The following is a 27,921-nucleotide window of genomic DNA, read 5'->3' as shown; positions in this document are numbered from 1 at the left end:
GTGGCATGCTGTTAGTCCGAGTGATATCTCACACATTCACACTATGTACATCCATGTCGCATTCAGTCCCTTGTCTATTGCCAAAAGTGCGTGCTTCTGATTCCTCCGATCCTGTCCGATGTGCTCCGAAGCATAGTTCAGATCTGCCCCTCTACCACTGACGCCGTCGTTATGCACCGTTTCCACGCGCAAAATGCATCCTGCGCCCGAATATCGCCGCCCAAGGGAAAATTTCATCTAGCTGGAAAGTGCCACAGTGCGTGCAATATATATGGGGTGTTCCAGAATCGCCATAGACCATGTGGCAAATGCATAATACAGCCGCATATAGCCCAAAGAAAAACATGCAAATCATCCAGAATTCCTCAATGTACGACGTATGTAAACTCTCAGGATTAGAACACCACAACACCAGACCGATATGGTAGAGTCATTATTCAAAATAAATATAAAAAGCCAATGTGCAATATGTATCCAAGAGAGGGGTCTATAGACAAATGAAAAGATCCAGCTCTCATCTCACACCTCGCCCCAGCCTCCCAGGCCAGCTGCAACGGGCGCCACAGCACTCCCGCTGTCCACACTGCCCCCGATGTCCCAGTAATTGCGACTGGAACCGGTAAGCGTCCGACGGCTGGAGATAGCAGACAGCTTGGCACTTTGGCTGGCGCAGCTAGAACTGGGACGACGGTAATGCGGGCGCATGATGGGCGACGACACCCCGGTTGGTCCGGAGTGATGCGAGTACTGAGATTGCCGGCGAATCTGCGCTTGAGAGCGCGAATGCGCTCGGGCAACGAGCGGATGGTGCTGCCGGATAATTGCCGCGCGACGAGACGCATCTTGCGGGGCTCTGCGGGGAGTGCTGTGATAAGTGTCGTTGTTGCTGCCCCGGTGGGTGAATCGGTTCCGCAGGTACCGGAAGACCATCCGAATATCCAGCTCTCGCTCCCAATACTCCTTCTCCTGTTGGGCGCGTGCCGAGTCAGCCAGCGGCTCAGCCGCGGAATGGCTGGCTGAACGATTGACGATATCGTCATCCTCGATGCCCCATTGCGCCGCATGTTCTCGGCTACTGGGGTCGCCCAATGTAGGCGAAAAGTGTGGAGAGAGGACCGATTCTGCGTTCATAGTGGACTCCAGATTGGTAGGACCCACCGAGGCAGAAGGTGCATCGGCCTCTTCTGGCACGCGATCGAGAGGTATGCCAGCATACTGATTCGGGATCTCATGAGACATGTTCAGATAGGTCGTGAGCGCACCGGGATGCTCGCACAGCTGGTTGACGAGAATCCCCAGCTCGTGCGCGATGCGCTGCAGCACTTTCCTCTGCCAGATAGGGTGGTCTTCCGGCACGGAGTCCAGCTCCTGATTGAGTGCCTCGATATTCGATGCATATTCTCTCGCTGAAATTGGCTCGTCATCTTCAGTGGAGGGCAATGATTCCCCGAAAATTACAGATAGCAGCGAATCATCGATCCCGATGAGGTCGCGGATGACCTTGCGGGTGATTCGCTGCAACAGAGACTCGTCCTGGTCTTCTTCCTCCTTTGCCGTCGAAGCAGACTCGGACTCCTTGGGGGTCTCAAGGACCGCATCTGGAACGTCCGAAACCGTCGGATACGATGCAACGGGGTCGGTGATGCCGCTGGCGCGACTATCACGCCGTCTGCGCGTTGCTTTCTCAATCTCCTGCAGAAGCACCCGGCTTTGTTCCATTCTCCATTTCTCAATGCGCTGCCACCGTTCTCTCTCCATGTCCGCCTCTTCTTCATTTCCGACCATGTCCAACTGACGCTGGACACTCGAGCGTCGGCGTGGCTGTAGGTCGGGTCTCCGATTTGGATTGTACTGTTCGTGCTGCCACAACTGGTTTTGTACAGCCTGGCTAGAGGCCTGGAAACTGCCTAATCCATCATGGGCAGGGAGAACCGCAGGAGCCCCTTGGTCTTCTTGAACCAAGGACGGGGCTCGAAAGGCGTGCAATCCATCATCCAGACTATCTAGTTCCGTCCCGTCATCGTCCAACGGCTCATCGAGAGCGTCGCCGACATCCTCGCTTTCTGGTCCGATCGCAGATCGAGTTGCCGTGCCAAACGAACCAAAATCACTTAAGCGTGATATGCCCTGTGTTCGTGGGGTGCGATCAGTGGAGGTGGTATGCGTGCGGGCGGTGGTGGAGGGTTGTTGGGTCGGCGAGAAGAGCACCCATTCTGTAGCTTCGTTCTCCGGTAGTAACGAGAGGGGCGAGGTGATATCGGGGGCGGGAGAAGGGAGGGAGTTGGAATAGGAAGGGCGTCGACGGGGGACTTGGGGAGGTAGACGAAACGCCATGGGTTGACTTGGCAGATGGGGAGCGATGGGGCGATAGCAGCAAGAATGGAAGTGGCTGGAGGTTGGGGGGAGAGAGGGGAGGGAGAGGCAGATAGCGAGAGATAAGAACAGTTATCGATCGCGCGGTGGATCTTCCCCGCGTGACCGTGTTCGGAGAGACTGAGATGGGAACAGCTGGAGATGAGGCAAGGGAGGGTTAGACTATATAGCCACGAGCAAGCCTAAATGCCACCAAAAATTGGACAGTCAGGCAGAAGAAGCGTCTCGAGGCCTGCAGGGGGAGAGTAGGGGGAAAGAAAAAGTAAAGATGGCCAGATTTGTCCGATAGCGGTGATTGCTGACGCGAGGGCCTCTGCTCGCTGATGAGTCGGAGATGACGTGGGAGGGAGGAGATAAGGCGAAGGTTTAAGCCAGCAAGAAATGCTCCATGGTCCTTGGGAGGGGAGGAGGGGTTTGACACAGGAAATGATTCCCCTCTTTAATGATGAAGAGACAAGTAGTCGAATAGTGCTATGGGTAGACTAAGTATGGTAGACAAGACGAATAAGTCAACCGGACGAAATGAACCCGGATGATGCCAGTCACCAGACCGGGTCGGTGGGTGGATAATTGCAGGAACTTTCTCTCTCTGTCGCTTGAAACAAAACGAGGAAAAAGTTTAAATCCCTCGACGGGACAATCTTATCCACAATTTATGTCAGAACAAGGATGTCCTTCTTATTCTGGCGTTTTCTTTGTCTACTTTATAAATAAATAATAGTCTTGTCAATAGCGTCCCGTCCCCAACCCAGCATCCAGACTAAACACCCCGTAAATACATACAGCAAAAAGCTGGGGGGAGGGAAAGGAAAGGAGGTGACGCTGACTATCGAATCCGATCAACTGCATGGTGACGATCGGCTGATCGACGTCTGTCTGCGGGATCTGTCGAGTCTCGATATCACCACTCCCTATGGATGGAGTACAAGTACGTACTTCCCGTGGAAGTTTCCTATTGCTGCCACCTCAACCCACCGACCGACACGATGAGAGGTAGTATGCTTCGTACCTCGCGGTGTGTGTGTGTGTGTGTATGCATCTCTCTCCTGATTTTTTTGACTGGCTTCTCCACAAAATACTAAACAGGTCAAGCCATCGAGGGATCAGCCAGTGTTGATCACCCCATCGTTCTCTCCACTGGGCTCTGATCTCAATGACATGTCATCATTCCTCCGTGTTGCCTGCATGGCCCAAGGCGAGGCGAGGCTGGGCTGTCAGTCAGTCAGTCAGTCAGTCAGTCAGTCAGGGGTTTTTGCTCGCTTCAGGTCTCGACTGCTGGCTGTGCCCGCTCTTTCAGCTGTGGCGTTTACCTCGTACTGTGTAGTACTCAGCCCCTCGGTCGTGTCTGCCTGTGTAGTCTTGCAACTTCGGTAGATGATACTATCAGTTTATCTATTTCATGTTCATATAGATAATACTAAAGAAATAGATGGACTGTAGTAGTCAAGTACTTGCAGATATGTTAAGAGGATGAAGACGCGGTAGACTGACCGCTGATAGTGGTGTAGGTTGTGCAACTCTCGGCAGGACTATACTACGATCTTCTATGGTAATCCGAGTTAATCTGGAGTCTGGAGAGAAGATCAATGGAAATGGACGCTAGTAGTCTGACATTTGGTATTTGTCAAGTCAACAAATACAAATCAACTACATCATACAGAGGGTCTACTGCTACTAAATTGCTAGATGGACATTCTCGTTAACAGTGGTGTACTACTAGTACATTTGGAATACATTGGTCGATGATAGCACAGATATGATATCATTTATCTTTCCAGATCACAAGTCGTAAAGCAAAAGAGGCTATGATTCCGTTGACATGACTGAAGCTTATTGGACTACGTACTACGAAGTACTACTCCATAATACTCTTTCGGGATCGTCCTACAGTATCATACTGTGCAACCATGCAAGCCGAGGAAATCCGCGTTAAATAACTCCGCCCCATACGGTGACTAAATGACATCAAGGATAACAAACAGGACATGAAAAGTGGGAATAGTTCAATACGTCTTTTTTTTCTTTCGTGTCCTAAAGCGCTAAACATCCATCTAAGCCTGAGAAACGTTCTCGTAGGCGTCGGGGAAACGCTTCATGTTCTCCTCAACGAGACCGTGGCCACGCAGGAACTGGACGTAGGCACCGTCCTGCTTGAGCTTGCCCTCCTGGCGGAGCTGGACGTAGTCCTCGCGGCGGACGGGAGTGAAACCCCAGTTCTTGGAGACGATGATCTTTTGGCGACCGGGGAACTTGTACATGGAGCGGCGGAGAGCCTCGATGGCAGCAGCACGGTTGGCGTCACGGGTGCGGACGGACAGAATGATCTGGCCAATGTTCACACGGGCAACGGTACCCTGGGGCTTACCGAAGGCACCACGCATACCGGTCTGGAGACGATCGGCACCGGCGCAAGACAACATCTTGTTGATACGGATGACGTGGAAGGGGTGCACACGGACACGAAGGTGGAAACCTTCCTTACCGGCGATCTTCACGAGGTACCTGGATATATGTGTTAGTGGATGAGGGCTGGGCGTAGTGGAATCGGCGGGTCGGCATACTTGTTGGCACAGATACGGGCGGCTTCGAGGGCCTCGGAGGACAGCTGCTCGTACTCGTTGGAGACGAGGTGAACGCAAAGAGGGAAGTCATCGACGTTGGCCTTCTTACGTCCCAGATCGAAGATACGGATCTTGGGGTCGGGAACACCACGGTTGAACCGGGACTTAGGGTAGGGCTGTCATTCGAGAATCAGGTCAGTATTCATGTCCATCCTTGTCTGGTACACCTTTTTTCCATCCATCGTCGAGCAAGACATGATATCCATCGTCCTGAGCATCTCTTCGTAGCGCGTATCCTCGTTGGTGTTGGTTGACAAATGCTCCCCACAAGACAAAATCCCATCCAAAAAATCCACAAAAACGCACAAAAATCCATCAAACGGTCGAACGCACCTTGTTCTTGCAGTAGCGGTAACATCTCGCGGGACGACGGGCCATCTTGACTGCTGGAAATGGGGCGGCTGCACTTCCTGCGAACGGTGAGGTTGTCGAAAAAGGTGGTGTCGGGAGGCGAAAGGGAAGGGGGATTATGGGCGCAGGCACTTTCCACGTTGATTTCCAAGCAAGCGCCCGCTACCGAGTGGCACAGCCCTAAACCCTACCCTCTCCGCCAATCACATCCCGTACACGCTATGACGCATTTGTCAGACTACGGCAACTCCGACATTCTTGGAGTGTTCAGACTGATATATCAGTCTTTCTAAGCTGTGAATGAAACATGTTTTACTGCGGAATGGAATGTGACGACTTTCAGCTGCTTTATAATTATCAATATGCCTGGACTTTTATCATGTGACTCATAAAGTGGAGTCGAGCTGCCGCTCTTCCCCCGGTTCTTTAGTGATACGGCCGTGCTATCTTCCTAATCACTCCTACAATCTTATCCTACAGCATTTAAAACGAAACCCAATATAGATGTAAAGTTCATTGTCATTATCTAAATCGTGCCGTGACGTTGTGCATCATGGCATACCGCCGTTCAGACATAACATGAATTCATTGACCAGGCTTTACACCTACTGGCTGGACAGGATGTCGGAGTCACCAGCATCGAGGATAGCCATGGTGGAGGTACGGAAGAGCTTACCGCAGGCGGTACCGAGCTCAATCTGTTCACGATGTTAGCGCATACTCCAGCTTTACGTTGTGATCTCTATTGGACGAAGTCGTTCCAGTTCTAGGTCCGAACCCCGCTCCATAGAGATCCCAAACAGACGGCTCGTGGTCACTCACGTTGTTTCCGGAGAAGTGGTGGACGGGGGCCTTGGCGAGCATGGCGTAGTACTCGAGCTCACTCTTGCGGAGAGGAGGAGTGTTAGCGGCGATGATGACCAGCTTGGCCTTGCCGGACTGTTGAGATTATTAGTCGACCATTCACGGACGTTCTGCACGGCGATTGCCTGAAATATCCGGTGTACTCACGCGGAGGGTCTTGATGGTGGACTTGTAGCCGAGGGTGACTGAATGGCACGGTTAGAGACTGTCTAAAATGTCTGAACTTGCAAATTCTGATATAACATACCCTTTCCGGACTTCATCACAAGCGCCAGGCGCGAGTTGATGGTGTCACCGGTCTTCTTGCTCTTGGGGGCCATCGTTACGCTGAAGTTAACTAAACTTCTGCATGATCAATTTCAATCAGCATTTGTTCACTCCGCTCTTTCAAAGCCCACTACTGAATGCTACCGCTTTTTGGGCATGACAAAAAAAATTTTGACCATGATCAAAAACAACGGGCAATCAGCCGTGGCTTGCGGGGAAATACCACATACCTAAAGGTTTAATGTGGTTGTTGAGAGAAGTGCGCTCCGGCCTCGTCTTTTGAGATTGGGATGGTAAAAGAAAACCTATCACCCACTCTTTTTTTGTGGGTTTGACAAATGTCGGGTGACAATTCCTCCGTTCCGCCGCGGCTGACTCATCTTCCCGCTTCCAAGGTTGTGTTTCACGTGATCATATTTGAACCCGTACAGTAATGGGCGGGGAGGGTCGCTGCCTGGCGGCCTGATGGCTGCCCCGGTTCCTCCTTCTCTGCATGTGCACGTGAAGGAGGCAGGACATTGATACATCATCGTTCTAGTTGTTTTTCTGTCTTCGGAATTGATCCTTCAGAGCGATACCTGAATATAGTTGATTCTAGCGTCTCTTAATCAATAAATGGTAACCGAAAGTATGCAGTTCGATTGAAGAAGAAGCCGAGCTACCATGTAGAGTTTGCCTGCTAGTGAATGTCGATAGCAGAGGTCGCCGTGAGAGATGCATATACCTGATGATCCCTAAATGGTTCCTGGTGGTCTAGTTCTTGTGATGTATCTGGATTCGGAATATGTTTATATGGTCTATCGTGGATCCGGATATATTCTAGTACTTCCTACATTAAGACTAACTGTTTCCACTATCCCTCACTTCTTTCTCTCACTGGAATAGTGCAGAACTGATCTTCACTTTCATATTTTATCAAGCCCTGACTATGTCATTTATAAGATTGATCTGAATCCATTGCCCGGACTGCAGCCCCGGACGTCAGTAAGGAGCCAATTCCCATGTGGTGGGGATCTAAGACCCTATATCTGTTGTTCCTAGAAACCAATATTCGTAGTCTCTGTACCGCACGACGGATAGCTAATTTCTTTATTTGGCTAACTGTTAGTGTACACCGAGATAGAGTGAGTATTCTCTAGAGAAGCTTAGTAGACGGAAATACATCCCGCCATGCATTATACTGCTCAGGTTTTCAACGGTAGCTTGGAACCGGGGAGGAGTTACCATTGGCAGCAGTTGATTGTGCTCATTCATTCTTGAGTCGGAAGTGATGCTAGCTCTAGCGCTCTAGGCCTAGTTTTTTCCTGATGATTTGGCTATCAGTGTTGTTTCATCAGATACATAGTAAGTCCCAGTATGAGGATGAGCATGCTAATGAGAAAGTTACTTTGCGAGGCAGATATATACTCCGATGCATTATTCAATCTCTTCCTATCACTTGAAGCTACATAGCCCGAGCCAATTCATACCACGATGGTTGTTTCGTTTGTATTGCCTATTTGTTGATCGGTGTGGAGCCAGACATAGGGGTCCAGCCGTGCTATACGTGAGAATCCATATTAACGTGGCATGTAGAGACTTGCGCTTTATGAACGTTAGTATTATTCTCCAATTTATAGGTCCATCGGTGACATGGTCGGTCAGGCAATATACGTAGTTAATACAAAGTAAGTAGGGTTGGAGTTCTCAGGGGTTGTGGAATAGCATGGTATTTGGAGTACCCTCTTATATATACTAGCCAGCAGAAGCATAGTACTAGGCCTGTCACGTCACGGAGCAGATTCCTTGAAAGGAAAATTGACAAGCAAGTCAACGCGGTGGGCATCGCAAATTAGATAATTACTTTAATTTTACTTTGTCTACTGTCACAAGACCGTCTCTTAGATAAGTATCTATTGGGTATCCTTATAGGAAACCCTTATGCTATACTATGCCTAGGCCACATCGATGGGAATACAAGGGTAACAACCACACCCTTATAATTCAACATCAAACAAACCTCCACAGCTGCATCTTGTAGTCCAGGTAACTGTACTTGATACATGCAGAGTGAAGAGCCTTACATAAGTGGCCCGGAGACAGCCCTGCTGATCTCAATGCATGGCCGGAACCGTCACTACGGACGTGGCGCAGGATGTACAGTAAGTTTTGTCCGGCCCCCCTTCCCTGAGGGCGGAAATAGGTGATTGGATGGTAAGGGTGGTTGCGACGATGGATTACGATGGTCGACTCAGCTTAAGACTGACAGATGGCTGGACCCTGTGTGCCGCAAGGAACCCCAAGGGAGGGTTGGTGAGAAATTACTATCTTTAAACGTTGCCATGTGTTGGCTCCGTGTTGTCGACCAGGTGAGGGGCCCCAGTTGGATTGTTCGGTATTGGTGCTGCCTTGTCGCCGGAGTTGGAGTTGGCATTGCCACTTTCCAGGCGAGCCACGATGACAGATGGGAATGGATGTGACGGGGGAAGTAATGAGAAATGAATAAGTCATGAGTTGAGTGACAGAGTTATAACTACAGAGCACACATAGTCCGGTGTTAGTCATTCAAATCGGTGATGAAATAGGGGAGAAGGGTTATGTAACGTCGGTAATCATCGATACCTCAATGCGACATAATAAGTTACCCAGGACGGAGAGATCCCCAGGCCAACAAGGGCCCAACTGGTAACGTACGGTAAGTTGGGGCCTTAGACTTGCCTTAGACTACCAAATACGGCCGTTCCCATACATACTCCCGTGGACATTGTATCGTGCCCATCAACCCAATCGAACAATTAATGCGCCCACCTGTTCCCATTATTATTCCTTTTTCTTTCCCACCCCTTCAAGCTTTTTTCTTTCTTTCGCATGTTTGTCGGAGTCATCCCTAACTTGCGATCTTATCCTTCAAATTCCCCCCAGTCCTCTACTTAAATACTACTACCCTCCCCCCCAATATCCTTACTTGGTGGTTCTGGAAAGAGGCTAGCCGTGGCCAGCCATTCTGAGCCATCCCCCACCGAGATAGTAGGTCACCTAGTGTGCCCACTGTGTTTTGACCGCTACAACCTCTCGGCCGCTGTCCCTTAAATTTATCGACTTAATTTCCCGGCTGTTTCATACCAGTTTTAAAGCCCCAGAGGCCTTTCTTCTCCTTCCCCTTTCTGGGCCGCTTTGCGTCTTCTGGAATCATTCTACGTTTCTGGTGTGAACCCCATTGTCGGTAATCATGTCGGCGACGCCTCGCAAGCCCAGTACCCCGGGCAATTCCAACAGAAACTCGACTGCAGAAAGTCACACAGCCAGCGGCACTGCATCGCGAACGCACACCCGCTCCCCCAGTGCTTCGACAAATGGCGTCACTCGTTCCCCGTCTCTCCGTGCTTCGACTCCGGTCTCTGCGCGGGCTGCGGCTCGGAAACCCGGTCGCTCCAACCTGAGCACATCCAGTGCCCCCAAAGTTACGCCCAATCAATCCGACGAAGAAGCCCGGGCCCAGACCGCTGCTCTCATTGATGACCTCAAGGAGCAGTTGCAAAAGGCGGAGACCGCCTCGGAGCAGTATCGCAAGCAGTTGGGTGTCCTCCAGATGCGCCTCGATGAGGCGGTGAGCGAGCAAGGCAAGTTGGAGGACCAGAGCCATGAGAGGGATAGCAAGATTGAGGCCCTGAATGGCGAGATCCGTGACCATGTTCGCCAGATTCGCGACCTCGAACAGGCACACGAACTGGAGCGGAATGCTATGCTGCAGGAGAAGGAACAGCAGGCGAGTCGTGAAGAAGAGATGCAGGCTACCATCCAACGTCTGAAGGAGTCGCTGGCCCAGAAGGAGCGGGCAAATGCTGCCGATTCAGATAAAAGTGTGTCTCGCTCATGTAAGAAGATCATTTCTTCTTCTCCTTTGTCCTCGTCTAGTGTGAAACCTGCTAACATGCCCCTTATAGCCAGTTTCCGTAACCGGGCATCACCGGATGTCGATGGTCAATTCGCGCCCTCCTCCCAGATCGAGAGAAGCCCTTCCCGCAATAACTCGAAGCTGCTTTTGCAGAAGGATAAGTTGATTGAGTCTCTCCGGCTTGAGCTGGCTGAGTCCCAGATCAAGCTTGTCGAGATGGAGAACAAGGGCGGTGGCAGACAGCGGGAGCTGGAGAAAGAGCTTCTGGAAGCTCGCATGGCCAATGCCCGCTTGATGGAGGATAATGAGAGCTATCAATTACTCCTTAGTGAGAGAACCCTCAATGGTGATTTCACAAAGGGTGACTTCATGCGGGAAGTTCACCCGGACACTGCCGAGGACGTCAAGGAGCCTGGCAGTGGCTTGGGTTCGTTGGCTGACGAGCTAGAATCCGTCGATGCTCGAGCAGAGACAGACAACACCCGCAAGCTGGAGACGGAGATCAAGGCGTTGAAGGACCAGAACAAGGCCCTTACCCTCTATATCGAGCGGATTATCAGCCGCCTCCTGCAGCATGATGGTTTCGAGACCATCCTTGACAAGAATGAAAACGACCCCCCTTCTAAGCCGATGCCTGCGCACAGCAACAAGGAGCTTCCGCCAACACCCCCTGAGAAGGATGATGCGCAGCAGACCTTCCTCCAGCGCGCTAAGTCGGTCGTTGCAGGCCCGAACCCGAACCCTCCTAGGCCTTCGACTCAGCCGCGGTCACGTCCCACGAGCTATATGCCTCCACCCACCAGTGTGCCCACCGCCCACGAGAACCCGCAGACCGCACCTAGCATTCCCCTTCGTGCTGGGTCAATTCGCGGTCACCGCCGCACAAGGTCGGAACAAACGGACGTTGGAGCAGCATCCGTCGTGGGTCAGATGTATCGGGGACGCAACTCGGGTGGTCCGATCAGCCCTACTCTCATGGGACCTGGAAATCGTCAAAGCGCATTCTCTAGCGCGAGTATCATGTCGAGTATGAGTACCGGTGGCCGTGCGCCTTCACTCTCCAGTCAGCCTGAGCACAGCCGGTTGAGCAGTTCGGATAGTGTCACGAGCGACCCCGCTGGTGATACGGCATCCACTGGTGCAACCTCCAGCTCTCCCCGCTCTAGCACCGGCATGACCAACTACACTGGGGCTGTCATGACTCAGAACAAACTGCGTCCCCTGCGCCTAGTCAGCGAGACTAAGCTGGCCGAGGAAGAAGAAGCTGCCCGCAAGAAGGCTAATCGGGGCAGTTGGATCCCCTGGTTCAACCGTCCCAACCCTAGCGAGGCCACCCAACCTTCAACCTGAGCGTGTCAGTCTCGTGGAAAATGTGGGGTAAACCCGCCCCCTGCAAATAGGGACATATTCTGTGCTTTGTGTTATTCACGGTTAATCTGCATGATCTTCTAAGCCCTTGATGGCGGGTTGTTGACCACTACGGTGAAACTCTTACCATTCTTCTTCGGTGTTGATCATCATACTGGTGTTGAGCCCATTATGGCCCAGGTTGCCCCCCTTCGAGCATCTGGCACTTTTTTCGCGTCCATTTATTTGCTTTGATTGAAATTTGGAAATGTGATAGACGACCACATTGAAACGTTGTGATGATGCCTGACATGGGTACTGCTTGGACACTCTTTTTTTACCCCCTCCACAGACTACTCTTGGACGCGACGAATCTGCTTTGCTTGTTTATGCCCCTCCTTATATGATGAACATACCTATGGTCTATATACCTCGAACCCCGAGTGAAATTGTCTTGTCTTTTTTGTTGTTTAATGATGTTGTCTAGACCTTTGTATTATAGAGCCAGTAAGTAAATATGAATCTATAACCAACATAGTACCTAGCTGTATGAGTACCAAAAATGCGATGCTAGATTAACATAAGTGTAATTGTCCGACTATCTCACCTAATTTAATTGAGAGGTAAATCAAAAGACGTGGTTGATGTCCTTCCTGTATACCCCGGAACAAAGTTCGAGCGGCGCCCGGATTGCGGCCAGCTTGACGGTAAATAGTTGGAGTCCCATTGTAGCCCCCCCGGAGCTGTCACCACGTTAACCAAACCGATATTCCTGAACCATTGCCCACCATGCCCGGCTCTCTTTCGCTTTTCTCCGTCAATGCCGTCCTTCTCATGTCGGCCGACGATGGCTCTCGCATCTTCGCCAAGTACTACTCCCCTCCTCACCCCCCGGCCGGTGCTGCCCCCAACTCGACCGATTACCCCGGAGCGAACCCCTACCCTACCGTGAAAGAGCAGAAGGCATTCGAACAAGGCCTCCTCGAAAAGACCAACAAGCAGACCAGCGATGTGATTCTCTACGACAACCGGATAGTCGTCTTCAAGATGGAGAGCGATGTGATGCTCTATGTGGTCGGAAGTGCCGACGAGAACGAAGTGCTCTTGTACAACGTGGTTCTGTCGCTAAGAGATGCTTTGGGAATTCTGTTCAAGTATGCATGGCCTCTAATATCCAAGTGAGACAGGGATGGATCAATTGGGCTAACTTGCTTTGTTCCTCAGGGGCGCAACCGACAAGCGCACAATCGTCGAGAACTACGACCTGGTCGCCCTGGCCATCGATGAGATTATCGACGATGGAATCATTCTGGAAACCGATCCAGTGCTGATCGCCTCCCGCGTCAGCCGCGCTCCTGCTCCGGATGCACCGAACTTGAAGAGCATCGACCTGTCCGAACAAGGTCTGATGAATGCCTGGGAGCTTGGAAAGCGGCGTCTGGCGGAGGGGTTGCGGCAGATGTAATTTGACGTTGATGATTCTGCAATTCTCTATTTGATGCATCCTGATGTGCTTTCATCTTTATTCTCTTCATGTCATGTCTTTCTGTTATCTAATCTGGCTGGTCCTGGCGTGGTATTTGTGCGCATTGCTTGCTCATTGTGGAAATCATGTCCATTCTTAACATTCTTACTACTACTATTTGCCCGCGCATTTCTTTGTTGCAGAGGCTTGAGGTACCTATAGAGATACTCCTTGATGTTTTGCTGCGAAACATTGTGCATCTTAGCTGGGATGGTGAGAGATCGTCTAGAGGCTTCGTACTATATTTATATATAACGGACGGGAGTCAACCAATTTACAGCAATGAGTAATTGATACTTAAGTATAGTATAATATGCTTCGTTTGCATGCAGGCCCATACTGCAATACAACTTGCATTTCAAGTGGACATAATTGTAGTAGATAACTAGTAGCCGATAAGGTGAAAGCAATGGACAGTCATGGAAAGCAATGCCATCCATAGGCGAAAAAGCGCCCCGCATACGTCACGCCCGCAAGTTCGGAGTCACTCTGCAAAACTCTTGAACCACCGCATCGACCCAGCGCAACAGCCTCGCTCCTCGGGGAAACAGGAAATAGGCCACCAGAAGATGAAGCAGAGATTCTCGTCCTTGGATGTCAAGGTGAGAAACCCGAGCAACACCCCACCACTCGCAACTGCCGCGCGCGAAACTCACACAACCACTGCCAGGTCATCTCCCAGGAACTTGCATCGGAGATAGTCAATCTGCGAGTTTCGAACATCTACGATCTCTCCTCGGTATGTTAGCCCCTTCTGAATATGAGGGTTACCTCCAAGCAAGCTCACTCATAATCCATCCAGCGCATCTTCCTCTTCAAAGTCGCCAAACCCGACCACCGCAAACAACTCGTCGTCGACTCCGGCTTCCGCTGTCATGTCACCCAATACTCCCGAGCAACTGCTTCAGCGCCCACCCCCTTCGTGACGCGCATGCGCAAGTTCCTCAAATCGCGCCGGATCACCTCCATCGAACAGATCGGCACGGATCGAATCATCGACTTCTCTTTCAGCGATGGCATGTACCACATGTTCCTGGAGTTCTTTGCCGGCGGGAACATCATCATCACCGATCGCGAGTACAATATCCTTGCGCTATTCCGGCAGGTTCCAGCTGGTGAGGGACAGGATGAGACTCGCGTCGGAGTCAAGTATACGGTGACCAATAAGCAGAATTATCACGGTGTTCCGGATATCACAAGGGAGAGAGTCAAGGAGACGGTGGAGAAGGCCAAGGCCCTGTTTTCACAGGAGGGCAGTGCGCCGAAGAAGTCCAAGAAGAAGAATGCGGATGTGCTTCGCAAAGCTCTGTCCCAGGGTTTCCCGGAGTATCCGCCCCTGTTGCTGGATCATGCGTTTGCCGTGAAGGAGCTGGACCCCGCTACCCCGCTCGATGAGGTTCTGCAGGATGAAGCGCTTCTGACGAAGGTTGTGGATGTGTTGGAGGAGGCCAAGGTCGAGACGGACAAGTTGGCTACGGAGAAGAGTCATCCGGGTTATATCGTTGCGAAGGAGGATACTCGTCCGTCTGCGGACTCGCCAGCTCAGGGTGAGGAAGAGGCTGCTCGGAAACCCGGGTATCTGTATGAAGATTTCCACCCGTTCAAGCCTAAGCAGTTTGAGGGCAAGCCGGGTATTACTATCCTGGAGTACCCGTCTTTCAACGCGACGGTTGACGAGTACTTCTCGTCGATTGAAACGCAAAAGTTGGAGTCGCGGCTTACGGAGCGGGAAGAGACTGCAAAGAGGAAGCTTGAGGCTGTCCGACAGGAACATGCTAAGCGCATCGGCGCTCTCAAGGAGGTTCAGGAACTGCATATTCGCAAGGCGGGAGCAATCGAAGATAATGTCTACCGGGTTCAAGAAGCAATGGATGCGGTCAATGGCCTGATTGCTCAAGGTATGGACTGGGTTGAAATTGCCCGTCTCATTGAGATGGAGCAAGGCAGAGGGAACCCAGTGGCCAATATCATCAAGCTGCCATTGAAGCTCTACGAGAACACAATTACCTTGATGCTTGGAGAGTCGGGTGAAGAGCAGGACGAAGGCGAGGACCTGTTCTCGGACGATGAGTCTGAGTCGGAGGATGAGCAGGAAGAGGCTGCCAAGGCCCAAAAACAGTCAAACAACATGCTGACAATTGACATTGATCTCGGCCTGTCTCCCTGGGCGAATGCAACGCAGTATTATGAACAGAAGAAGATGGCTGCCGTCAAGGAGCAGAAGACGACGCAATCGTCGACCAAGGCGCTCAAAAGCCACGAGAAGAAGGTGACGCAGGACTTGAAGAAGGGTCTGAAGCAGGAGAAGCAGGTTCTTCGGCCTGCCAGAAAGCCTTTCTGGTTTGAGAAGTTCCTCTTCTTCATCTCGTCGGAAGGATACTTGGTCTTGGGGTATGTATTTTTGACCGTGTCTGCAGAGCTTGGTCTGATCTAACTTGAACAGTGGCCGCGATGCGATGCAAAGCGAAATTCTCTACCGCCGGTACCTTAAGAAGGGCGATGTATTTGTGCACGCCGATTTACAAGGTGCTACGCCGATGATCGTCAAGAACCGATCCAATTCGCCCAACGCACCCATTCCCCCCAGCACCCTTTCGCAAGCCGGTAACCTTTGCGTGGCTACGTCCAGCGCCTGGGATTCCAAGGCAATCATGTCAGCATACTGGGTTACCGCGAGTCAAGTTAGCAAGACTGCTGACGCGGGAGGCCTCCTTCCCACCGGCGAGTTCCTCATCAAGGGTGAGAAGAACTTCCTGGCCCCCTCACAGCTCGTCCTAGGATTTGGTGTCATGTTTCAAGTGAGCAAGGAAAGTCTCCGGAACCATAAGCTGCACCGTTTCGACGAACCCGTGGCTACGGAAACGCCTGTGGAAGCCCAGGAAACCGACAAGGAAGCTGAGGGCAAGCCCGTCGAGCAAGAGGCGCAGATTACTAAGCCTGATGAACCTACTGAAGCGGAGAAGGAGCAGGAGCAGAGCAGCGAGTCCGAAGGGGAACAAGAGGACGATGCTGCGGTCCCAGCTAGAAACCCGTTGCAACGCGGGTCGTCAGAGCCTACCCAGACAGAATCGGTTGCGGCGAACGAATCCCAGAACGCCCAGGCTGATGAGGCAGCTGACGAGGAAAACAAAGACGAAGCCGAAGAACCGAACGGCAACAATGGAGACGAGCAAAGCGCTCAAGAAGAGCCAGCTGAGGGGGAGGACGAGGACGAGAGTGCGACATCGCCACAGACCCAAGATGATCGACAGCTCTCAGCTAGAGAAAGACGAATGGCTAGAAAAGGAAGAGCATCGGAACTGGATGGAGCTGCAGCGGACGGGGCATCTGTCAAATCTGCTAACAGCAAGCAAGCTGCAACTCGGGGTAAGAGGGGCAAAGCAAAGAAGGCCGCAGCCAAGTACGCTGATCAGGACGAGGAGGATCGGGAACTGGCTCTACGCTTGCTAGGTGCCAAGAGTGCCAAAGCTGAAAAGGCAGCTGCAGAAGCTGAAGCAAAGGCTAAGCGTCAGAAAGAAGCAGAGGAAGCGAAGAAACGACGCAGAGCACAGCATGAACGCGCCGCGGAAGCGGAGCGGAAACGACAGGCTCTCTTTGAGGGTGGTGCCGATGACTACGACGAAGAAACTGCCGCAGCCGAAGCAGCAGACATGGAGTGGATTCCTGCATTGGTTGGAACTCCCCATCCGGAAGATGATATCCTGGCTGCTATTCCTGTCTGCGCTCCTTGGGCTGCCCTGGGTCGGTATAAGTATCGCATCAAGTTGCAGCCGGGTACCGTGAAGAAGGGCAAGGCTGTCAAGGAGATCATCGGACGCTGGGTTGCCGAAACTACAACAGGCAAGGTCAAGAAGGAACACGCTGAAGATGCTGGAATCGACCGCGCTACCGCTGAGAAGCTCCGCGCCAAGGAAGGAGATCTGATCAAAATGTGGAAGGACACAGAGGTCATCAATAGCGTTCCTGTCGGTAAGGTGCGCATTATGGCTGGGCCAGCACCTAGCGGAGGAGATAAGGGCAAAGGAAAAGGTGGCGGTGGTGGAAACAAGGGAGGAAAGGGAGGGAAGAAGAAATAGAGGCTGGACATAAGGATTGGGTTTCTCATGATCTACATGGTGGATGATCTACAAAGTACTTTGGAGGAAAACACCAGAGTACGACTGTATTAGTTGGTTAACTGTGACGCTATAGGCGATCACAGCATATGCATATAGTGGACACTCTGCAAACGAGGCACCTTTAGACATATTGTCTATCTCTTCCAGTTCGTTCTCGACGTACAATTAAAGCATTGATGGAAAATAGAGAAATGGCCGAATCTGGACTGCGCTGCTTAGTCACGCCCACCGACGTCATCGCGAAGATTTTCCATTCGATCTGCACTTTTTTCTGTGACATACAGAGTTCAGCAACCCAACATACATCCTAGTCGCCAATTGCTCATTCGTCTGGCAGCAATCGCTCGGGCCGTACACACCTGGTGGAGCAGCCTGACAGGAGGTCCCCGAATCAGGATTTGCCTATGACCGAATAGCCTCGAAACGCGCGATACCCGTTCTCCTCTTTCCCCCCACTACCGAGAAATTTGTATCGCCTTAATCTACAAGCCGTGACTCACCCCACGATCGCTCGTTCCTCTGCTCTGTTCGGGGAACGAATATCGCCTGCCAATCTGGTTCTACTCCTCTCTCGGCTTACTGCTCGCGGTCTCCCGCGCAGCTTCGTTAGATTCGCTTCCACCGCCCCAGCAACAGCAATCATGTCGCCCAAAGCTTCCACCCGAATCGCATCGGTTCGCCGTCTCAACAACGAAGGCCCCGGAGACCGATCCCTCGCAGAGTGGTGGGCCAACGAACGCGATAACCATACCCCGGAAGCGGCCGCCATCGAGAACGCCGCGCAACTTCTCCGAACCAGCGATATCCCCGTTGCTTTCCCCACAGAGACAGTGTACGGATTGGGTGCAGATGCGACGCGAAGCGATGCAGTACAAGGAATCTACAAGGCGAAGCAGAGGCCGTCAGATAACCCTTTGATTATACATGTTGATTCGCTGGGGATGTTGGAGCGGTTACTCAACCCCACACAGGAAAGTCCATCGCGCAGGACCACCACTGCGAAGAACGCTATCCCACCCATCTACGACTCGGTCATTTCCCGCTTCTGGCCTGGTCCTCTCACAATCCTTCTCCCTAATCCCTCCGGCTCCCCTCTTGCTCCTGAAGTTACCTCCAAGCTTACGACCTTTGGCGTGCGCATGCCCTCATCCCCGCTTGCACGCTTGTTGATCCATGTAACGGATCGACCACTGGCGGCTCCCTCGGCCAACGCATCCACGAAGCCCTCCCCGACGGCGGCGGAACATGTATTCCATGACCTCGAAGGTCGCATCGAGCTGATCCTTGACGGTGGTCCCTGCGGCGTAGGCGTGGAGAGTACGGTCGTCGATGGACTATCCGACCCGCCGGCTATTCTTCGACCAGGCGGGATAGGTATCGAGGAGCTGCGTACGTGCGCTGGGTGGGAGAATGTACAGGTCGGATACCATGACGGCACACTAGATGCGAAGGAGGCCCCGCGAGCACCGGGCATGAAGTACCGACACTACTCGCCCAAGGCGCGCGTGGTACTGTTCGAAGCCGGCTCCGACGAGGAAGCCGTCGCAAAACACATTCGCAAGGACCTGGAAGATTCAGCAGTCGGGGCACACATGATCGGAGTGGTCCGCACGCAACACTGGAAGCGGGGACTGGGGTTGCTGTCTGCCGACGAGATGCAAAAGAGCCTGAAGCGTATCCCCTCGCTCGTGGACGAGCTAGTAGGATTCTCCGTCCCGGTGAGCGACCAAGTCAACGGACACACCGCAACCAAGGAGACCTTCGACTGCCACCTCGGCACAGACGTCAAGTCGATCGCGCAGGGCTTGTTCTCGGCACTACGGGCCATGGATGAAATGGAAGTGGACGTCATATACGTCGAGGGTGTGCCCGATCATCAGGGTGATCTGGCAGCTGCTGTCATGAACCGGTTGCGTAAAGCCGCCGGAGCGGAACTCCGGGTATAATAACTTACAACTTCTTACCCTCGGAGGATTATCATAGATCGCATTATGGGCCACATACATACATAGTACTTGCTATATTGGAGGATTTGGCTGTGTCGGCTAGAAGCAGCTATAAATTCACGGGACTGTTTACGAATTTAGCATGGATATCGCAGTTAGAATATTACTAGCACAAGTTTTAATATCAGTTTGAGCGTTCAGACGGATTAAGTTGATGTGCATGCATATCGATAATACCCAGTAGTAGATATCAACATAAAGTTTAGGGCTGAACAGCTGATCCGCAGGAAACCGATCTTCTAGAAAGCCTTATCTATCAAATATGTGAGTAGTCTATCTTCTTACCCATCTTATCAGATAGACTAACTACTATCCAAATACGAACATACTAGAAGGGGGTTTGTGTGTGTGTGCAAATCTCCGTTCTCCGGCTGCCTGCATCGGCCGTCTCCGACTCGGCGTGATTCCGGGCCTTAGTTGCGAATTAACAGTGCGCCGCGGCCTCCACAGGTCACCGGGTCTATGCTAATTTTCTCACTAGGCCTAGGCCCGGCTAGCTGCTTTGGGATTAGGATTATTTGGCTAGATTTAGGCTTTATTTTGGCGCATTGAATATAGAGTTGTATTATTATTATTATTATTATTATTATTATTATTATTATTATTATTTTTTTCTTTTTTCTTTTCAAATATATATGGGTCTTGAATTATAGTACAATTCAATTGCTCCAATCTATCGATGATTCCCATTGTATTGATCAATATAGAAAGACAGCAGAATCTCGGAAGTACTGAGCAGCTCACTTCAAACGAGATAAGCTATATAAATACAGGATTTAGTCTACAACCTTCATTTCCCACCAAGATACATCGTATTGTACAAATTCTCAATTTATCCTCTCCTTCCCTCTATCACCTCCTGCGACAACTCTATAGTCATAGCTCCCCCCAACGCATCTTACATCCCATCCTGCATCCATCCTCTAAAAGAAATCAAACATCTCAAACCCAGAAACACCCGTATCATAGGTAACACCATTAACCGAACCATTAACGGAACCGATCCAGCGACCATAGCCAGGCTTGGTCAAAGTAGCCAAGTTGGGGGTGAGCTGCGCCTCCAAAAGCCCCAATTCAGGCACATCGACCGTGATCTTGAACCCGTCGGGGAGAAGCGACTCAGAAGTAGGGGGGAAAGTAGCATTCTCACCAATGGGGCGAACCTTCATGTTATCACACTCTGCAACCAGAATTTGGCCCTGATAGGCGACGTAGCCACTGGCATATTCATTATAAGCCGGGTCGAGCGCGTCAAGCCAGACGAGCGAGTAGGGGCCCATGCGCGCGTGGCCCCAGTACCAACTGCCGACGTTATCCATGAAGCCGGTGACGCCCCAGTTCTGGAGTCAGTTGTTAGGTATTTGTTATTTCCTTGTTTTTGTTTCGGTTGAAGGGGGGAGGGGGAGGGGGAGGGATGGGGGTTGGCGCACCTTGTCGTGGTATCCCGTTCCCACGAAGCTCAATTCGGACCCGAAGATGGTCACATTTACTGTGGTTTCGGCATCAGGGACAGCATTGGCCCAGCCGACGCCGGGTAGCACCTCCAGGGAGACGTTGCCTCGTTTGGGGCTGCAAGGGTAATGGGGCGGAGCGATCTGTGGGAGTCGATCTCTTAGTAATTCCTTGAATTCGTAGCAGATCATGTTTCATACTGACCGAGTGCATAGAGAAGGATCCCTTGTATCCCAAGTCCTCGGCATCAAGGGTCAGGACGTAGTACTGAAGATCGGGGCTACCAGCCCACGAGATACCGGTGTTGTTCCAAAGACCGCTGGATCCATCGCCGTTGGTGGAAACGATTGCATTGTCGGCGAAGAGGAAGTCACTGAAAACAGTACCGTTGGGGAAGGTGCCGGAGATTTGGATGAAGTCCATGTTGGTGAAGTTTTCGGTGACGGTGAAGCCAGACCGATTCGCCTCAACGAAGAAGACGACGGCAAGAGAAGACACACCGTCGGTACCAATGGCGTCAAAGTACCACCAGTCGTAGGAGGAAGCATTGATGCCCTGGATCTTGGGACTGTCGAAGAAGTTGTCGCACGAGGTGAATTGGCCGTCTGCTTGGCCATCTTGGGGCGTGGTTTGGTAGGTTTGGATGCCCTTGACAGGTGGGCATTTCTGGGTGCTCAGCGCTGCTGCGCTGAGACAGAAAGGGAGAGTAAGATAAGCTAGCTTAGACAACATTTTGAAGAGTTGCTACAGAGCGTGATGTTCTAGGGACTTACAGGGGGGTTTGATGTGGCTATTTATGCCATAAGATGTAGTATCAAGTTTGGTTTATGGATCTTGATGACATAGTAGTATATGATGATCGGCGAAGAGAGCACAAATGCATAAGATATACCTATACATACTTTGAGATATCCACATTTCGTTGCACTATTGTCTATTCATCATGATATAGTTCACATACTACGTAGGTCCAGCTGAAGCATTAGGTATATGGCCGGAAGCTTCCGGAGTAGCCCTCAGTTCTTGGATCTGGGCCGGAACTGGCTAGTCTAACGCGACGTCGAAACTTCTGACTCGATAGTGGGTCACCCCAAAGTCTGTACTGTTATATAGTTACTAGATAGTGGGTCGTTGCCATGTCGAGAGTCTTGACTCGCCAGTCCTCATGGCGGAAGTTCGCTCTCTTGACTTGCCACTTCCATAAGGGGTCATGCCTTGCTGTCTAGGTAGCAAACGGAATCGGATTCTGAACCTCCATACTCCCGAACATTGATGACTTCAAGGTGGAAGTTGTTCATCCGTATCCGAGAGAATTGTATGGATCCTACTATGTTCGGATGTAGCAAGCAACATAGGGAACAAGAGCCATGATGTTACTGAACTCGAATAAATGTCATCAATTATGAATTATTAGAAATACTACTTGATGACTTTGGGACTTAGATGCCATAATGTGAATATTTGTCTATATAAGAACACTGAGATTTAGGTCCTCATCCTTCTTCCAGAATAATTCCATAACTAACTCATTTCACTGAAATCCTCTTCTTCCGATACCTCCCTAAATCATTTCCAAACTATGGAATCGCGGACTCTTCTCATAACCGGGGTTTCCGGCTATATGTAAGACCCTCAAATCTTGAAAATCACCGGACCAAAAACGAAAACTGCTAACTGATTTTACTTACAGTGGAGGCTCAGTTTTGTCTGCCATCCTTAGGACCAAAGAAACGTGGGCTGCTAATCTGAAAATATCGGCCTTGGTTCGATCTGAATCACAGGCTACAAAAGTCAGGGAGTTGGGTGTATCTCCAGAACTATTCTCAAGCTTCGACGAGCTGGATAGACTGGAAGAGGTTGGTAAAGGCTTCGACAGTATGTGAATGACAACCTCTTTTTGTCATACAGAGTTCTGCTGACATGATCCCAGTTATTATTCATGCTGGTGCTGGCTGGCACACTCCGTCTGCGCAAGCCCTGATTAGGGGACAAGGTGTGCGGCGCGAAACTACGAACGCCGATGTCCACTATATCCAGATCTCCGGAACCTCAAACTTGAGCGATCGTCCGTATACAGAGGGGTATATTGATACCCATGTCTTCTCTGATGACGAGGATATTTACTCATATGAGAAATATCGCGAATCCCGTGAAACATACTTCCAGCGAACTACCGACATTGCCGTGATTGAAGAGAGCGAGGCCTCTGGTGTGACTACTTACATTGTAATGGCACCAAACGATCTTTGGTCTTGGAAGTGGGCCATTCAACCGCTTTCCCATGCAGCTTCCAACCATGATCGCGGATGCACTTCGTACAGGCAGCTGCAGTGTTGTTTCTGAGGGGGATACTGTTTGGAACCACGTGCATATCGAGGATCTGGCAGCCCTACACCTGGTCTTACTTCAGCACATTTTCCGAGGCATCAAGATCCCCTCTGGTCGAAAGGGAATCTATTTCTGTGAGACTGGAGAGCACTCGCATCTGGAGTTCTCGGAATACCTGGCTAAGGCCGGCCATAAGTTGGGCGTTTTCCCTTCTAGTGAGGTGGCGAAGATCACTATCCAGGAAGCAGGCGAGAAATGGGTTTTTGGCAACACATCTAGTGCTGAACTTGGCTTTGCGTCAAAGTATGTCTTTACTCATCTTCTTCTTACGTACTCGCTGTGATTGCTGACACTTATTCTCTCAAACAGCTCTCGTACGAAGGCTGTCCTCGCTCGCAATTTGGGATGGGCGCCATCCGATGCCGAGGAGTGGGAGAGCACGTTCAGCACTGAACTGAATGAATTTATCAAGAATCCTCCCAGTGGACGAGAGATCCCTAAGTATCTGAAGAAATAGATTTGTGGAGAGGAGTCATATACGGTAGTCGAAGAGTACTATCTTGCAAAAGCCACGTCTAGATATTGAATAATATTATTCATCTCTTTTATTATTTCCGAAAATTCTTAGCATACAAACAGCTAATCAACTCATCTGTGTCCCAAACTTTAACTAAAACTATACCTAATCCGCATCAGGCCTTATCTGTGCCTGCTGTGCTGATTCAGCGTGGCGGAAAAGGTGCGGCGCAGAGAAACGTAAGGCAAGAGAAAAAAGAAGAAAAAGAAGCTTATCGTTGTCTCGTGGCCTGACGAAATCCACCCACCGGGCAAGGAGTGGGGCCTCAGGAACAATCGCTGTTTGGCTGCGGGATTTTATCATTTGACTCAATCTGCGCTCCACTTTTTAGCTTGCCTCGGACGGAGTACCACTTTGGGATAGATACTCAAGTCATTTCTTGGATGGTTGTGAGGATTATTTTATAAGGTCGTGGGTGTCCCTCGGTTTTTTTTTTTGTGGTTTTGTGGTTGTTCTTCTATATACGAATACTATCTTCTACATACTTGTTACACCCTACTTAAAAGAGACATCTACAAAAATGTGCCAATTCAACACCCCCCAAGAATCCCACTGGCACGCCTTCCTCCAGGGCCTGCCCAAATGCGAACACCACGTCCATCTCGAGGGCTGCCTCACCCCCGACCTAATCTTCGAACTCGCCTCTAGAAACAACGTCCAACTGCCCCAAACCCCCGAATACACTTCCATCGACACCCTTACCGCCCGGTACGGCAACTTCTCCTCGCTCGACGACTTCCTCCACTTCTACTTCATCGGCATGTCCGTGCTGCACCACGAGTCCGACTTCTCCGATCTCGCCTGGGCCTATTTCCAAAAAGCGCATGCCGACGGCGTCCACCACGCCGAAGTCTTCTTCGATCCCCAGGTCCACCAGGACCGCGGCATTCCGTACGAGACCATCGTGCGGGGGTTCGTGGCGGGGTGTGAGCGCGCCGAGAAAGAGCTGGGTCTCTCGACCAAGTTGATTCTCTGCTTTGTGAGGCATTTGCCGGTTGACTCCGCGGAGAAGACCTACCAGAAGATTCTGGAGAATGGACACTTTGAAAGTGAGGTTGTGCATGGGTTGGGGTATTCGTCATCTGAGGTTGGCCCGCCCAAGGATATGTTCAGGGAGATTTATGCCTCGGCTAGGGAGAGGGGGGTCAGGTTGACGGCTCATGCGGGCGAGGAGGGCGATCCGACGTATATTAGTACGGCGTTGGAGATGGGCGCCAGTCGGATTGATCATGGGATTCGGTTGGTGGAGGATGAGGTGCTCATGGAGAGAGTGGCGAGGGAGGGCATTCTCTTGACGGTTTGTCCGTTGTCGAATGTGCAGTTGAAGTGTGTGAAGGAGGTTGGGGAGGTGCCCATTCGGAAGTTCTTGGATAATGGGGTCAAGTTCTCGATTAATAGTGATGATCCGGCGTACTTTGGAGGTTATATTTTGGATAATTATTGTGCGGTGCAGGAGGCGTTTGGGTTGAGTGTTTTGGAGTGGAAGACTATTGCGGTGAATAGTGTGAGTGAGAGTTGGATTGAGGAGGAGAGGAAGTTGGAGTTGGTTAGGAGGATTGAGGACCATGTTGGAAAGTTTGCGCATTTGGGTTAGGTTGGTTACTTGATGGTATAGATGGGGGTTATGGTGTTGGTGTAATGAGTAGATGATAGATGCATATTTCAATAAAGCGTGATCTCAACTATTAATTAAACATTGTAGTGTGGATTGTAGCTCATTTGGTGGTATCCGAGTCATAGTTTATCTGATCGCATGCCAATGACTAAGATTAGATTCAAGTGTGGCCCGCGGCGCATCAAACACCAGACATTGATTCCAATGAGCAATAGACACAAGGAGTATACTACTCCTTACTATTACCCTGCAAGATGCCCCCAACCATTTCCCCGCTGACCTGTTGCATCCCCCGCACGCCAACCTTACGGGTTTCCCGCAACTTCCGTTCGTACAGATTGTCCCGGACATTCTCATCATCGTCATCGTCATCACCATCCAGATCTCCGCTCTCCGTGTCTCTACAAGCACCCTCTACGCGACCTACGTCTACGAGCATCACCAACACAAATATCCCCACAATCGAGAAGATCTCCTGTCTTCGAACCTACCAGAAACGAACCATGTCTGCTGCTCCCATTCCCGACCGTTATAAACTCGTCTTCTTCGTCCCGCACTCCGACCTCGAGGCCTGTAAAGAAGCCGTCTTCGCGACCGGAGCGGGAACTTTCCCTGGGGGCAAGTACCAAAAATGCTGTTTCCAGATGCCCGGTCAAGGCCAATTTCTGCCGTCCGAGGGTGCGAATCCTGCCATTGGTGAAGTTGGGACAGTCGAGACGGTCGAGGAGATGAAGGTGGAGGTGATGTGTCTGGGACGGTCGGTTATGCTGCAGGCAGTCGAGGCATTGATTAAGGCTCATCCGTATGAGGAGGTCGCGTATGAGGTGTATAAGATGGAAAATGTGTAATGGGCTGTTGGGGATGTCGGATGCGTTGCTGGGTTATAGGCCCGGTCGGTTAGGTGTCACGAAGGCGTTGTAGAGAGATTGAGTTGTGGGGGTGCCTGTTGTTAGTCCCAATAAATCTGCAAGCCAGATTAAAGCCGAATAAATTATATCATGATTTTTTTGATGGTGTTGAAGAAGCTGTGATGTTGCAAAAAGGCCGTCGAGAGGGTCGTTCATTGGCACAAGGCGGGAGTAATCTGTCGGCGCTGATTGGTCAGCCGCAGCTCCCGCAAAACGCCTCTTCGACTCCAAGTCGGTCGTTCACCTTCAATCCATCAGATCAAGTCCTCCAATCCCCTCCCCATACCCTCAGTCCCCTCTCCTCTGCCAGCAATGGCTTCCAAATTCTTTCCCGCCGTCCCGCGGACTGGCCGCCAGCTCTTCCAGCAGATCCCCAAGACCCAATTCAGACCCTTCTCGGCTGGTCCGCAACGCTTCAGCGACTCCCTTGCCGTGGTACGTCCCAAGCACTCTTCTGGATGACTCGGATTTGGCGGCATGTCGGATATTATCTCGCTTGCCAATGGCGCGTCAAAAAGCCATATCGTTTGCGAGGGCGTCATTGCTAACCAGTTGACTTTTTCCAGCACCGCAACAAAGGCGATAACAACCCGAATGTTCCGTTCAAGTTCACCGAGCAAAACCTCAAGCTCATCGATGAGATCCTCAAGCGCTATCCCCCCCAGTACAAGAAGGCCGCTGTCATGCCGGTTCTGGACGTTGGTCAGCGCCAGCACGGCTACACCAGCATCAGCGTCATGAACGAGGTCGCCCGTCTCCTGGAGATGCCCCCCATGCGTGTCTACGAAGTCGCAACCTTCTATACCATGTACAACCGTGAGCCGGTTGGCAAGTACTTTGTTCAGCTTTGCACGACGGTATGAAATTGGAGACTCTCTACCTCGCGTGCCATACCTTTCCTCGTCTTCGTCATCGCTGACAAGCCATTGCAGACACCCTGCCAGCTCGGTGGTTGCGGTAGCGACAAGATCGTCCAGGCGATCACGGAACACCTGGGTATCACCCCCGGACACACCACCGAAGACGGCCTCTTCACCTTCGTCGAGGTCGAATGCCTGGGTGCCTGCGTCAACGCTCCCATGGTCCAGATCAACGACGACTACTACGAGGACCTTACCCCCGAATCGATGAAGTCGCTGCTCACCGCTCTCAAGGAGTCCGCCACGGCCACCGAGGCTGGCCAGACGGTCAAGGTGCCCGCTCCGGGTCCTCTGAGCGGCAGAGACACATGCGAGAACAGCGCGGGATTGACCAACCTGATCGAGCCCGTGTGGGACCCGGCTACGATGATGAGAAAGGACGGGGCTTTGGACGAGCAAACACAATAAATGAAGATAAACCCATAATTCGAGCCAGACAATATAGTTTCGATACCGTGTGCTGGATGGTTCCAATTCCTGTCATGTTCCCCCTTTCCTTTTTCCTTTTCTGCCCTGGTTGGTGAAACTGGACGGGCCACCAGGTAACGCTTATGTACAGTACGTTGTTTCTGATTTCTCTCTTTTGCGTAGGGGGAAAGTCGGATATGGTGGGATTGATGTCAACTACCATAGAGGATCTCGTTAGCAGTAACCAATGCAGTTCTTTTCATTGTTAATTGGGATTTCAGTATCCATACCCTTGATCCTGTTTCTGGGCTGCGGTGCTGGGGTATGAGGTAGTTACTGCAGCCCTTGGACTCTACTAATTTGGATA

General features: G+C 51.2%; 11 protein-coding genes across 11 annotated transcripts; 7 read left to right on the top strand and 4 right to left on the bottom strand.

Moving 5' to 3' along the window:
* Positions 1-459: 459 nt before the first annotated feature.
* BO79DRAFT_49222 (uncharacterized protein) lies at positions 460-2,573 on the bottom strand. Its single transcript, XM_025689331.1, has one exon. It carries the CDS (start codon positions 2,332-2,334, stop codon positions 520-522), a length of 1,815 nt encoding a protein of 604 aa, XP_025535974.1. The 5' UTR covers positions 2,335-2,573; the 3' UTR covers positions 460-519.
* Positions 2,574-4,122: 1,549 nt separating this feature from the next.
* On the bottom strand, positions 4,123-5,406 carry BO79DRAFT_211043 (60S ribosomal protein uL16). Its single transcript, XM_025682936.1, has 3 exons — positions 5,328-5,406; positions 4,935-5,110; positions 4,123-4,875 (listed from the first exon to the last, which is right to left on the bottom strand). Exons 1-3 carry the CDS (start codon positions 5,370-5,372, stop codon positions 4,425-4,427), a joined length of 672 nt encoding a protein of 223 aa, XP_025535973.1. The 5' UTR covers positions 5,373-5,406; the 3' UTR covers positions 4,123-4,424.
* A 433-nt stretch (positions 5,407-5,839) lies between these two features.
* BO79DRAFT_211040 (60S ribosomal protein eL30) lies at positions 5,840-6,760 on the bottom strand. The gene is made up of 5 exons (XM_025682935.1): positions 6,707-6,760; positions 6,457-6,554; positions 6,357-6,394; positions 6,168-6,284; positions 5,840-6,043 (listed from the first exon to the last, which is right to left on the bottom strand). Exons 2-5 carry the CDS (start codon positions 6,527-6,529, stop codon positions 5,951-5,953), a joined length of 321 nt encoding a protein of 106 aa, XP_025535972.1. The 5' UTR covers positions 6,530-6,554; positions 6,707-6,760; the 3' UTR covers positions 5,840-5,950.
* Positions 6,761-9,684: 2,924 nt separating this feature from the next.
* Positions 9,685-11,700, top strand: BO79DRAFT_156879 (uncharacterized protein; the record flags this gene model as incomplete). Its single annotated transcript, XM_025678835.1, has 2 exons — positions 9,685-10,330; positions 10,400-11,700. The coding sequence occupies 2 exons, from the start codon at positions 9,685-9,687 to the stop codon at positions 11,698-11,700; spliced, it is 1,947 nt and encodes a 648-aa protein (XP_025535971.1).
* A 749-nt stretch (positions 11,701-12,449) lies between these two features.
* On the top strand, positions 12,450-13,328 carry BO79DRAFT_179967 (coatomer subunit zeta). Its single transcript, XM_025680067.1, has 2 exons — positions 12,450-12,851; positions 12,922-13,328. The coding sequence occupies exons 1-2, from the start codon at positions 12,487-12,489 to the stop codon at positions 13,160-13,162; spliced, it is 606 nt and encodes a 201-aa protein (XP_025535970.1). The 5' UTR covers positions 12,450-12,486; the 3' UTR covers positions 13,163-13,328.
* A 411-nt stretch (positions 13,329-13,739) lies between these two features.
* Positions 13,740-19,427, top strand: BO79DRAFT_201692 (putative DUF814 domain protein). Its single transcript, XM_025681595.1, is given in 8 exon segments — positions 13,740-13,824; positions 13,893-13,961; positions 14,025-15,613; positions 15,666-16,131; positions 16,315-17,260; positions 17,355-17,376; positions 17,830-17,928; positions 17,942-19,427. 8 exon segments carry the CDS (start codon positions 13,792-13,794, stop codon positions 19,284-19,286), a joined length of 4,569 nt encoding a protein of 1,522 aa, XP_025535969.1. The 5' UTR covers positions 13,740-13,791; the 3' UTR covers positions 19,287-19,427.
* An 842-nt stretch (positions 19,428-20,269) lies between these two features.
* BO79DRAFT_156688 (uncharacterized protein) lies at positions 20,270-21,530 on the bottom strand (the record flags this gene model as incomplete). Its single annotated transcript, XM_025678830.1, has 3 exons — positions 20,270-20,686; positions 20,777-20,941; positions 21,003-21,530. 3 exons carry the CDS (start codon positions 21,528-21,530, stop codon positions 20,270-20,272), a joined length of 1,110 nt encoding a protein of 369 aa, XP_025535968.1.
* Positions 21,531-22,377: 847 nt separating this feature from the next.
* BO79DRAFT_258672 (NAD-dependent epimerase/dehydratase family protein) lies at positions 22,378-23,643 on the top strand (the record flags this gene model as incomplete). Its single annotated transcript, XM_025686317.1, has 5 exons — positions 22,378-22,421; positions 22,489-22,673; positions 22,729-23,024; positions 23,086-23,429; positions 23,496-23,643. 5 exons carry the CDS (start codon positions 22,378-22,380, stop codon positions 23,641-23,643), a joined length of 1,017 nt encoding a protein of 338 aa, XP_025535967.1.
* Positions 23,644-24,124: 481 nt separating this feature from the next.
* On the top strand, positions 24,125-25,361 carry aah1 (adenosine deaminase). The gene has a single exon (XM_025682934.1). The coding sequence runs from the start codon at positions 24,224-24,226 to the stop codon at positions 25,295-25,297; it is 1,074 nt and encodes a 357-aa protein (XP_025535966.1). The 5' UTR covers positions 24,125-24,223; the 3' UTR covers positions 25,298-25,361.
* A 204-nt stretch (positions 25,362-25,565) lies between these two features.
* Positions 25,566-26,321, top strand: BO79DRAFT_211034 (uncharacterized protein). The gene has a single exon (XM_025682933.1). The coding sequence runs from the start codon at positions 25,573-25,575 to the stop codon at positions 26,164-26,166; it is 594 nt and encodes a 197-aa protein (XP_025535965.1). The 5' UTR covers positions 25,566-25,572; the 3' UTR covers positions 26,167-26,321.
* Positions 26,322-26,484: 163 nt separating this feature from the next.
* Positions 26,485-27,821, top strand: BO79DRAFT_179955 (complex I 24 kDa subunit family protein). Its single transcript, XM_025680066.1, has 3 exons — positions 26,485-26,661; positions 26,793-27,083; positions 27,159-27,821. Exons 1-3 carry the CDS (start codon positions 26,539-26,541, stop codon positions 27,552-27,554), a joined length of 810 nt encoding a protein of 269 aa, XP_025535964.1. The 5' UTR covers positions 26,485-26,538; the 3' UTR covers positions 27,555-27,821.
* The last annotated feature ends 100 nt before the right edge of the window (positions 27,822-27,921 follow it).

This window comes from Aspergillus costaricaensis (genome assembly GCF_003184835.1).
Source record: "Aspergillus costaricaensis CBS 115574 unplaced genomic scaffold BO79scaffold_34, whole genome shotgun sequence".
Lineage (NCBI taxonomy): Eukaryota > Fungi > Ascomycota > Eurotiomycetes > Eurotiales > Aspergillaceae > Aspergillus > Aspergillus costaricensis.
This window is presented reverse-complemented; position numbering and strand designations above follow the sequence as displayed.

Excerpts from the sequence above, each read along its gene's own strand:
- aah1 (XM_025682934.1), top strand. The coding sequence starts at position 24,224 with ATGTGCCAATTCAACACCCCCCAAGAATCCCACTGGCACGCCTTCCTC.
- BO79DRAFT_211034 (XM_025682933.1), top strand. The coding sequence starts at position 25,573 with ATGCCCCCAACCATTTCCCCGCTGACCTGTTGCATCCCCCGCACGCCA.
- BO79DRAFT_201692 (XM_025681595.1), top strand. The coding sequence starts at position 13,792 with ATGAAGCAGAGATTCTCGTCCTTGGATGTCAAG. Across the intron at positions 13,825-13,892 it reads TCTCGTCCTTGGATGTCAAG|GTCATCTCCCAGGAACTTGC; the intron begins GTGAGAAACCCG and ends AACCACTGCCAG. Across the intron at positions 17,377-17,829 it reads CTTTGGAGGAAAACACCAGA|CCGTGACTCACCCCACGATC; the intron begins GTACGACTGTAT and ends TTAATCTACAAG.
- BO79DRAFT_179955 (XM_025680066.1), top strand. The coding sequence starts at position 26,539 with ATGGCTTCCAAATTCTTTCCCGCCGTCCCGCGGACTGGCCGCCAGCTC. Across the intron at positions 26,662-26,792 it reads TCAGCGACTCCCTTGCCGTG|CACCGCAACAAAGGCGATAA; the intron begins GTACGTCCCAAG and ends GACTTTTTCCAG. Across the intron at positions 27,084-27,158 it reads TTGTTCAGCTTTGCACGACG|ACACCCTGCCAGCTCGGTGG; the intron begins GTATGAAATTGG and ends AAGCCATTGCAG.
- BO79DRAFT_211040 (XM_025682935.1), bottom strand. The coding sequence starts at position 6,529 with ATGGCCCCCAAGAGCAAGAAGACCGGTGACACCATCAACTCGCGCCTG. Across the intron at positions 6,285-6,356 it reads CCACCATCAAGACCCTCCGC|TCCGGCAAGGCCAAGCTGGT; the intron begins GTGAGTACACCG and ends TAATCTCAACAG. Across the intron at positions 6,044-6,167 it reads ACCACTTCTCCGGAAACAAC|ATTGAGCTCGGTACCGCCTG; the intron begins GTGAGTGACCAC and ends CATCGTGAACAG.
- BO79DRAFT_49222 (XM_025689331.1), bottom strand. The coding sequence starts at position 2,334 with ATGGCGTTTCGTCTACCTCCCCAAGTCCCCCGTCGACGCCCTTCCTAT.
- BO79DRAFT_211043 (XM_025682936.1), bottom strand. The coding sequence starts at position 5,372 with ATGGCCCGTCGTCCCGCGAGATGTTACCGCTACTGCAAGAACAAG. Across the intron at positions 5,111-5,327 it reads ACCGCTACTGCAAGAACAAG|CCCTACCCTAAGTCCCGGTT; the intron begins GTGCGTTCGACC and ends CTCGAATGACAG. Across the intron at positions 4,876-4,934 it reads GCCCGTATCTGTGCCAACAA|GTACCTCGTGAAGATCGCCG; the intron begins GTATGCCGACCC and ends ACATATATCCAG.
- BO79DRAFT_179967 (XM_025680067.1), top strand. The coding sequence starts at position 12,487 with ATGCCCGGCTCTCTTTCGCTTTTCTCCGTCAATGCCGTCCTTCTCATG. Across the intron at positions 12,852-12,921 it reads GCTTTGGGAATTCTGTTCAA|GGGCGCAACCGACAAGCGCA; the intron begins GTATGCATGGCC and ends TTTGTTCCTCAG.